Source organism: Elephas maximus, chromosome 8 (assembly GCF_024166365.1).
Source record: "Elephas maximus indicus isolate mEleMax1 chromosome 8, mEleMax1 primary haplotype, whole genome shotgun sequence".
NCBI classification, from domain to species: Eukaryota; Metazoa; Chordata; class Mammalia; order Proboscidea; family Elephantidae; genus Elephas; species Elephas maximus.
This window is the reverse complement of record NC_064826.1, coordinates 14,770,761-14,781,475: the sequence shown is the minus strand read 5'-3', so window position 1 is coordinate 14,781,475 and position 10,715 is coordinate 14,770,761. Positions and strand designations below refer to the sequence as shown.

General features: G+C 42.1%; 1 protein-coding gene across 6 annotated transcripts in view; it reads left to right on the top strand.

The window, feature by feature from the left end:
* Positions 1-8,077: 8,077 nt before the first annotated feature.
* Positions 8,078-10,715, top strand: part of AGBL3 (AGBL carboxypeptidase 3) — a 91,221-nt gene continuing 88,583 nt past the window's right edge. For 4 of the 6 annotated variants that reach the window (XM_049893346.1, XM_049893343.1, XM_049893347.1 and 1 more), the window contains exon 1: positions 8,078-9,835. In XM_049893346.1, coding sequence (XP_049749303.1) covers positions 9,773-9,835 — 63 coding nt within the window. In that variant the 5' untranslated portion in view covers positions 8,078-9,772. The remainder of the gene's footprint in view (positions 9,836-10,715) is intronic. The other 2 variants (XM_049893342.1, XM_049893341.1) reach the window with 2 other exon arrangements.

Genomic DNA, 10,715 nt, shown 5'->3' with positions numbered 1-10,715 from the left:
TATTCTGTCCTATGGACATACTATAATTTGTTCTACTGTTTCCCCTACTCTTAAGCACTTAGGTTGTTTCCAGTTCATTGCTATTCTAAATAAAAAACATTTCAAGGCTCATAATTGTGAGTAAAGCATTGAACATATTTTGGCTAATATCCGTAGGCTAGATCCCCAGAAGTGGAATTATGTGGTCAAAAGAAATTTATTTTAGTTAACATGTGAGATGTAGATCAAATCTGATTTTTTTCCCAAATGCCAAATTTTCCCAGTGCCAATTATAGAATAATATAGCCTCACCTCGCTGATTTATAATGCTTCAGCAATCATTTATAAAATGTTTACAATTTTCAGTTTTTAACCTTATAAAATATATGCTCTTTGTAAGAAAGAAAAAGCTTGTAGAGATCCCAGAATAGATTATGTAAGAAAATACAAAAATAAAGATCATCCATATTCCCACATTTAGAAATCCTCATTGTTAACATCTGGGGGCATATCCTTCCAGGCATTTTTTTTTTTTTATGTTCTATATGAGTCTATCATATTCATATAGAACATTAAAAAAAAAAAAACTATCCTAACAACAACAACGTGTCTGTCAGTTTGTCGTACTGTGGGAGCTTGCATGTTGGTATGATGCTGGAAGCTATGCCACCCACATTCAGATACCAGCAGGGTCACCCATGGAAGACAGGTTTCAGCTGAGCTTTCAGACTAAGACAGACTAGGAAGAAAGACCTGGCAGTCTACTTCTGAAAAGAATTGGCCAGTGAAAACCTTATGAATAGCTGCGGAACACTGTCTGATATAGCACTGGAAGATGAGCCCCCCAGGTTGGAAGGCACTCAAAAGATGACTGGGGAAGAGCTGCCTCCTCAAAGTAGAGTCGACCTTAATGATATGGATGGAGTAAAGCTTTTGGGACCTTCATTTGCTGATGTGACACGACTCAAAATGAGAAGAAACCATTGCAAACATCCGTTAATAATCAGAACCTGGAATGTACGAAGTATGAATCTAGGAAAAATGGAAACCATCAAAAATGAAATAGAATGCATAAACATTGATATCCCAGGCATTAGTGAACTGAAATTGACTGGTATTGGCCATTTTGAATTGGACAATTAGTCTACTATGCCAGGAATGACAACTTGAAGAGGAATGGTGTTGTATTCATTGTCGAAAAGAATATTTCAAGATCTATCCTGAAGTACAATGCTGTCAGCGATAGGATAATATCCATACGCCTACAAGGAAGACCAGTTAATACGACTATTATTCAAATTTATGCACCAACCACTAAGGCCAAAGATGAAGGAATAGAAGATTTTTATCAGCTGCTGCAGTCTGAAATTGATTGAACATGCAACCAGGATCCATTGATAATTACTGGTGATTGGAATGTGAAAGTTGGAAACAAAGAAGGATCTGTTGTTGGAAAATATGGCCTTGGTGATAGAAACAATGCAGGAGATCGAATGATAGAATTTTGCAAGACCAACGACTTCTTCATTGCAAATACCTTCTTTCACCAACATAAATGATGACTATACACATGGACCTCGCCAGATGGAACACACAGGAATCAAATTGACTACATCTGTGGAAAGAGACTATGGAAAAGCTCAATATCATCAGTCAGAACAAGGCCAGGGGCTGACTGTGGAACAGACCGTCAATTGCTCCTGTGCAAGTTCAAGCTGAAACTGAAGAAAATCAGAGCAAGTCCACGAGAGCCAAAATATGACCTTGAGTATATCCCACCTGAATTTAGAGATCATCTCAAGAATAGATTTGACACATTGAACACTAGTGACCCAAGACCAGATGCGTTGTGGAATGACATCAAGGACATCATTCATGAAGAAAGCAAGAGGTCATTGAAAAGACGGGAAAGAAAGAAAAGACCAAGATGGATGTCAGAGGAGACTCCGAAACTTGCTCTCGAACATCAAGCAGCTAAAGCAAAAGGAAGAATTGATGAAGTAAAACGACTAAACAGAAGATTTCAAAGGCCCTCTCAAGAAGACAAAGTAAAGTATTATAATGACATGCGCAAAGAGCTGGAGATGGAAAACCAAAAGGGAAAAACACACTTGGCGTTTCTCAAGCTGAAAGAACTGAAGAAAAATTTCAAGCCTCAAGTTGCAATAGTGAAGGATTCTATGGGGAAAATATTAAACAATGCAGGAAGCATCAAAAGAAGATGGAAGGAATACAAAGTCATGATACCAAAAAGAATTAGCTGACATTCAACCATTTCAAGAGGTAGCATATGATCAGGAACCAGTGCTACTGAAGGAAGAGGTCCAAGCTGCTCTGAAGGCATTGGTGAAAAACAAGGCTCCAGGAATTGACGGAATATCAATTGAGATATTTCAACAGACGGATGCAGCACTGGAGGTGCTCATTCATCTGTGCCAAAAAATATGGAAGACAGCTTCCTGGCCACCTGACTGGAAGAGATCCATATTTATGCCTATTCCCAAGAGAGGTGATCCAAACAAATGCAGAAATTATCAAACAATATCATTAATACACACAAGCAAAGTTTTGCTGAAGATCATTCAAAAACAGCTGCAGCAGTATATCGACAGGGATCTGCCAGAAATTCAGGCTGGTTTCAGAAGAGGATGTGGAACCAGGGATATCATTGCTGATGTCAGATGGATCCTGGCTGAAAGCAGAGAATACCAGAAGGATGTTTACCTGGGTTTTATTGACTATGCTAAGGCATTCGACTGTGTGGATCATAACAAATTACAGATAACATTGTGGAGAATGGGAATTCCAGAACACTTAATTGTGCTCATGAGGAATCTGTACATGGATCAAGAGGCAGCCGTTCAAACAGAACAAGGGGATACCACCTGGTTTAAAGTCAGGAGAGGTATGCATCATGGTTGTATCTTTTCACCATACCAATTCAGTCTGAATGCTGAGAAAATAATCCGAGAAGCTGGACTATATGAAGAAGAATGGGGCATCAGGACTGGAAGAAGATTCATTAACAACCTGTGTTATGCAGATGACACAACCTTGCTTCCTTAAAGTGAAGAGGACTTGAAGGACTTACTGATGAAGGTCAAAGACAACAGCCTTCAATATGGATTACACCTCACCATAAAGAAAACAAAAATTTTCACAACTGGATCAACTGGTAACATCATGATAAATGGAGAAAAGATTGAAGTTGTCAAGGGTTTCATTTTACTTGGATCCACAATCAACACCCATGGAAGCAGCAGTCAAGAAATCAACAGACATATTGTATTGGACAAATCGGCTGCAAGAGACCTCTTCAAAGTGTTAAAAAGCAAAGATGGTACCTTGGAGACTAAGGTATGCCTGACCCAAGCCATGGTGTTTTCAGTAGCCTCATATGCATGTGAAAGTTGGACAATGAATAAGGGAGACCGAAGAAGAATTGATGCCTTTGAATTGTGATGTTGGAGAAGAATATTGAATATACCACAGACTGCCAAAAGAATGCACAAATCCCTTTTAGAAAAAGTACAACCAGAATGCTCCTTGGAAGCAAGGATGACGAGACTGCCAATGAACACTTTATAGATCACAACGGAACATTGTCTGATATAGTGGTAGGAGATGAGCCCCCTAGGTTAGAAGGCACACAGTAGCCACAACAGTGGACTCAAACCTACCAGGGATCATGAAGATGGTGCAGGACCCAGCAACATTTTGTTCTGTTGTATATGGTGTCGTCATGAGTTGGAGCGAACTCGAAGGCAACTAACAATAACAACATCCATTATTTCATAGACAGGCAGAAAGCATTTTTACTACCACATTTCCAAGTCTCAGGGGAATGAATGCTTCATTTTTGTCCTCAGATATGGACAACTAATCTACCCATGCTAGAAGGATTAGAAAGGCATCCTATAAGGATGATTCATGACCTGAGCCTGGGCTAGTTGGCCAACTGGCACAGATCTCAAGATTTGAGCTTAGAAATAGTTTTCAAGTTTCGGCTCTGTCCCGAGCTATCCTAGACGCAGACAGTCCGAAGAAGGACAAGACAGTTATCAGCCTACTCCAGGGCTCCCAGGCCCTAGTGTGGCTTCCTCAGCCTGGCTGTGACAAGACCTCTAGAGCCACATGACCACTAACTTCTATGATGTCATAAACAACTCTGTGTGCCCTGGTCACTCATTCAAGCCTATGCTCAACAAATTCACAAGGACATAATCATGCAAAGTAAGTGATATTCCTAACACAGCTTACTTTTGGGCTTGTTGCTAGAAGTGAAATTTCCTCCTGATTCTCACATTAGTAAGCACGCCTTTTGGGCCATTGTTTTGGTTCTCTCCCTCTCTTCTGACTCTAATTTTATTGAATTGCCTTTTATCCTGCAGTCCTGGAGTAGATAAACCCCAAAACCCACTGCCATCGGGTCAATTACGACTCATAGTGACCCTATAGCACAGGGTAGAACTGCCCCATAGGGTTTACAAAGGCAGATTGCCACATCTTTCTCCCATGGACCAGCTGGTGGGTTGGAACCGATGACCTCTCAGTTAGCAGCAGAGTACTTTAACCACTGCACCACCAGGGTTCCTTGGAGTAGATAAACTCACCAAAAAAAAAAAAAAAAGGAGGAGGAAAAATTGTTGCAGGGGTAATATTCCCTCCGCAAAAGGCAAGAGCTAGTTATCTACAGTCTCTCCTCCGACCTCCTCTGGTAAGATAACAGGGATGTTGTTGTCAGTTGCCATTGAATTGACTCTGACTTATGGCGATTCCATGTGCGCAGAGTAGAACTGCTCCAGAGGGTGTTCAAGGCTGTGACCTTTAGGAAGTAGATTGGCCAAGCTTTCTTCTGGGGCATCTCTGGGTGGGATCAAACTCCCAGCCTTTTGGTAGTCAAGGGCTTAACTGTTTGCACTACCCAGATAATAGGGAAGGGAACCAAAAGTTCAGACTGACACACTCCCCGAAAGAAGTTTACTCCCAGCTGTACTTCCACTCCAACTTAAAGACAAAAAAATTTGTTTCTACTACGTTCTACTGTCTGGAGTGGGGCGGGGGGCGGGGGGGGGGAGCAGATGTTTAAGAAAACCATTTTAAAAGTACAAGGGGGAAAAAAAAGGCCTTAATGAAATAACCTTCTTTCAAATCATGACTCCAGCTGAGTTTGGCTACAGAGCTGTTGTTGGGTGCCATCAAGTCGATTCCAACTCAGAGCAACCTTATATAACGGAGTAGAACTGCCCCCACAGGGTTTCCTAGGCTATAATCTTTACAGGAGCAGATCCCTAGGTCTTTTCTCCTGCGGAACAGCTAGTGAGTTCCAACCGCCAACCTTCCAGTTAGCAGCTAAGCACTTAAACATTGTGCCGCCAGGGATCATTGGCTACATGGTACTGACTAGTATAATTCATAGCACGTTCTCCTCTCTGAGCCTTTGCACTTGCCATCTGCCCTCTAGACAGCCACAAAGGTCATCCCTTTATACTTCAGGCCTCTGCTCAAGTGCTTCCTGATCAGTGATACCTTCCCTGGCCCCGCCATGGAAAAGAGCAACTCCTCCCCCTAGGCCCCCGACCTCCAGCACTTCCTACGCTTTTTATTTCTCCCCGCTTTATTTCTCTCCATAGCGGTTATCACTACCTGACTGTTCTTTTTTTAATTATTATTATTTTGGTTTCTCTGCCTTCTCCCGGTAGTACCTAAACTCCACAAGGAAGGTCTGGTGTGCTTCTTGCAATATAGCCTTACTACTCTGGGAACAGTCCCCGACAAGCACTAAGCATTCAACAAACATTTGTTGAATGAATGAAATAATGAATGAATAGAGATTTTCAAAGCTTTGTTGGGTTCCTAAGTATTTTTTTATTACAGATTAAAAAGATTTTTTTTCTGTAAGAGTTACTCGAAATACGATGACTTAAATATTTGAACTGGAAATCCTGAGACTTAAGTCCTAGTTCGGCCATTAATTTCTTCTGTGACCTGGTTAGATCATTTCCCTGGGGTTCAGCTTGTGTGTCTGATATCCTATAACTCACAATTATGACTCTGAAATGCAATAGAAGAATAGATTCCATATATAAAAGTTCCCTGTGCATGTCAAATTTGCCAACGTATGAACGACTTTAAGCAAGGTATAACTATAAAGCGTGGGGTAAAGAATTTAACCTTACCCAAAGAATTTAGTCCTTGTCCTAGGTTTCTGACGGATAGTCTATAAAACCTTGGAATTTCCCTAATGGTTTAAGTGTCCTCAGTAAGGATTCCAGACTGGGCAGTTTAGGCAAGAGGTGACTCTGGGGTACGGGGCTGGCCGGGCCGGAGAGCCCTACCTTGTGATGATTACCTCACATGACATGGCCAGAGAAACTCATCTTGTGATCACCTCCTGATACTGACTGACCTCAGGGGAGAGAGGCTGGAATTTGTATTATGTAATGAGGCCCCAACAAAAGCTCTGCACACTGAAACTCCATGAGCTTCCTGGTTGGTGAAAGATACAAATGCACGTGGAAGGGTAGCACCTCCTTTGGGATATGGAAGCTTTGCGTTGGGAACCCTCCCAGACCTTGCCCTATGTGTCTCTTCATTTGTATCCTTTTTTACTGAAATAAAACTATCATCACTAAGCATAGCACTTTCCATGAGTTCTGAGTCATTCCAGCAAATTATAGAACTCAAGACAGTGGTGGCAGCCAGTAGGTCAGAAGTGAGGGGGGCAGGGAACCCCTAAGCTTCAGCTGGTACCCTGAGTTGTAACAGGGAACCCCAGAATTTGAAGCCAGCAGGTGAGAAATGAAGGGAGCCCTGGGGACATCCAAGCTTGCAACTAGCATCTGAAATCTTGGGCTGACTGGGCTTCTGGAGGACTGTCCTTTAACTTGTGAGAGTTATCCTAGCTCTAGGTTGTTAAGGCCAGATAAAGAAGTGCCATGGGTGCAGCTGCTGTCAGAACAGAAAAAAGTCATGGGGTTTGATATGGGTTTGGTATTTATCCATCCACACAGAAAGAACAATTTTTCAAGAGAGGTTGGTCTAACACATGCTCTATTTATTTTCTCAGGCTGAGGTCTAATCTGGAAAGTTCAAACTTTTAAATGGCTGGTCTCACAAAACCCTGTTTTTTCCAGAACTTGTAACATTTAATTCCATTTCCCTGCTTTAAGCCACAAGACTTTGCTCTTTAGTCTCCCTTCAAAGTTGCTAGTGTCACTTGTTCCCATTTCTACAACATTACAGATCTCATCCTGTATAACGCCTCATGTAGGCACTGGGCATCAGAAGGCTTTTTTTTTTCCCCAGCTAGACTTGAAAAACTGGTCCAAATATGTTAAACTACCCACCAGAGGTAAAGATAAGAGAAAAATAAGATGGAATGTACAGAAATAGGTCTAAGTCTCTTAGGGGGAGCCCATATTTAATAAGACAAGACAGTACATGTTAAGTGTTGAATGCGTAGCTAAGGGTTAGTTAAACATTCTCTGGGCTAAGAATTTTGAGAGTTCACCCCAGTATATCAAGTATTTAAGGAGGTCTCATTTTCCAGAATTGAACAAAAACCAATAATCATACGATTGTGCAGGATGAAATTCAGTGTGGGTACAAATAAAGACCAACAAACATTCAATTTAATCTTCTAACAACTCCATGTAGTAGATGTAATTAGTTACATTCATTTTACGGATGAAGAAGCTGAAGTCCAGAAAATTAACTTGCCCAAGGTCACACTGCTAAGGTCAGTTGTACTCCAAAAGTCTTAACCAGCATGCTCTACTGTCTCCCCTGAGAAGAGATAAGTAAGGCAAGCAACCTACGTGCGAAACAGAGACAAAAACCACCTTCCCCACCCTAAACTCTACAGCAACACGCAGACACCCTAATCTCTCCTGCTCAGGATTCTCTCTGACCCTGCCCCGAATTCCCGTCATTCTCCGAGACTCCCACACCACGGCCACCATTAGGGGATTTCCGAGGGGAGGGGGGACGCCCCGTCCCCGCCCGGCCCCGGCCCGGCCCCGCCCCCGCCCCTAGTGCTGCCCCAAGTCTCGCGAGGGCGGACCCGTTGCCCGGGTAACGCGTTGGCATGCCCCGATGGGGGTGTGGCTTGGCCTGCTACACTCCTACAGTGGCCTTGCCGGCAGCCGCCGGTTTCGGGCATCTCGGCGGGGAACGGCTGCTACCCGCACGGAAGGGACACCCGGCCTGACCGGAGGACTTGGGACGGAGACAAGGGGCCGGCCGAGGCGGGCGACTGAGGTGTCCAGAGCGTAGGCGAGGCTCAGGTGCAGCTCTCCGAGAGAGACCGAGAGAGTGAGAGAAGGAGAGGGCGGCCTGGCCGGGGCGCGCGTGGGACGTCCGCTCCGTGGAAAATGCGCTCCTCCCGGCACTGCCGGGCCCAGGAGACGTGAGCCAGCACGAACTGTGGCTCCATCTTCCTTCCCTAGAACCAAGAATCCAAAGTTTCCGTGGCGGCCGGGCGCGGCGGGCGAGGGCTCGCCAGCTGTCGTCTCCTCTGCTTCCGAGCTGGGAGACGCTCACTCTCCGTGGGCGGCTCTTCTGAAGTCAGGGTCCTTTCCTGCAGCAGGTCAGCACGTTAGTGTGCCTCACATGCTCATGTAAGGAAACAGAATCGAGACTTCGGCCAACCCAGGTTTCCAAATTTGGAATTGTAGTGATCCCCAGACTGAAACTTCTCTGTCATTGGAGGTGTTGCCTGTTAGAACGGTCTCCCTTGCATTTGTAGTTACGTGATGTGGAGACTGGACTCCCAAACAAAGTAACTGCCTTTCTGTAGGCTGGAGCTTAAAGCAGAAAATTCGAAATTGGCAAACTCTTCTGGCCTCAGAAATGATAGAGCCTTGACGAGGAATTTTGATTATACCGTTATCTTAACAACCACGTGGGATGATGTTTTTGCGTAAGAGAGTTAATGGTCATTGCCAGTAACAAATACAGCCTTCTGATAACTTGAGATTTTGGTTAAAAAAAAAGACAGACAGATTTTGGTAGAAATGATATAATTGAATATTAGAACAAAGCAAGTATCTACAGAAAAATTTTAAACGTAATAATATTGACGACAATATAAAGAGAAAGGTCTAGTGTAGTCATTTGAACTTTTGGTCAGTTGAAAAATTAAGCAAAATTTTTATTTTGAAATGAAAATAAATTGCTACACTTCCAAGCGCTGGGCTACTAACCCAAAGGTTGGCAGTTGGAGGCACCTGGAGGTGCCTCAGAAGAAAGGCCTGGCAATCTAATTCTGAAAAATCAGCCATTGAAAACCCTATGGAGTGCAGTTCCACTCTGACTCTCATGGGGTTGTCATGAGTCAGAATCAACAAGACAGCAACTGGTTAACTGGTTATATAATTTTTCTTTGGTTCATGGCCTTTTAATGCCCCCAAGATCACTCTGAGCTTGCTGTCATTATGTGGCACTTAATTGTAAAAATAAGATATAAATGATTTGGCTTTGTACCCTGGTGATTTCTATGTAATTAAATTATTTGTTTGTTTTTTGTTACAATTTTTTCATTGCCCTAGAAGTGAGAAATTTATTCAAGTGTTTGAAATTGAAAGTTGAATTAGCTGTTTTCTAGTTAGTTTTTAAAGAAGCCTGTGGCCACTGTTAATTAAACACGAATATATTCTTTAGTGCATAGAGTTGTAATAAACACCTTCAGCTTTAAAAAAAAAAAAAAAAAAGCCATCAAATACGTTCCTTAGAAATTGTTTTACAGCCTACGCACATAAAAAAAGAGCTCGCAAGCCAGACATTGGAGGAGATGTCAGAAGATTCAGAAAATGAAAACTATTCAGACAGAACAATCAGCGATGAAGATGAGTCGGTATGTTTTTCTCAACTTTGTTCTACTTAATTTGAAATGAATTTTGAGACAGAAAATATAAGGTCCCAATTAAAATATTGCAAAATCAGTTCCAGTATAAAAATCGTTTAGATGTTTGTCACTTGTCACTGAAGTTGGGGAATAATTCGATTGATTGAAAAACTAAGCTATTCCTGTTTGACATGCCCTATCTAGAAAGAGAAACTATACGGACATTGTTTCACTGAGAAAACATTTTGGCTAAGACTCTGTGTTTTATAAAAACTCGTGTATTAAATCATAGTTAGGGTTTTAATAATTTATGTCTCCTTATTGTATGTTCCAATTGTCCTGTTACATCACAATACGAATCACACTACTGGACGAAATACTGGAACTTCACAAGTTCTGACACTATCACATAGCAGGCTTAATGGGGCTCTGTGTCACAAAGGAAAGAACACAGAAGGAGAAAAATGGGGAGAAGCCAAACTGTAGAATTTAAAAATATTTTGTCTGGTTCTAGTACATACTTCTGGGAGATTTCCTTCATTTTTTAGTAAGGTATAAATTATCATGTATATAAATTAAAGTCCCAAAATAAAGCTCCCCAAGATGTAAAATACAACCCTTCTAGTCTCTGGCTTTCTGTGTTTCCTTTTTGTTGTTACCAATTTTATTCTTAATTGTTTTCCCAAGTTTATTGTGAACCTCTAGACTTTATTCCTTCCCAACAGTCTGTAATATGACCATACCCACAGGAAGAAGAGGAATGAAAGATGGAAACTTAAGGTTTCAGGATGTTTGAAGTGTCGGGTGATTTGAGACCAAGAGCTCCTTATCAATCTTTTAATTTTTCCCCGTCTATTAGCGACTAAACATATATACTGAATTCCAAGCA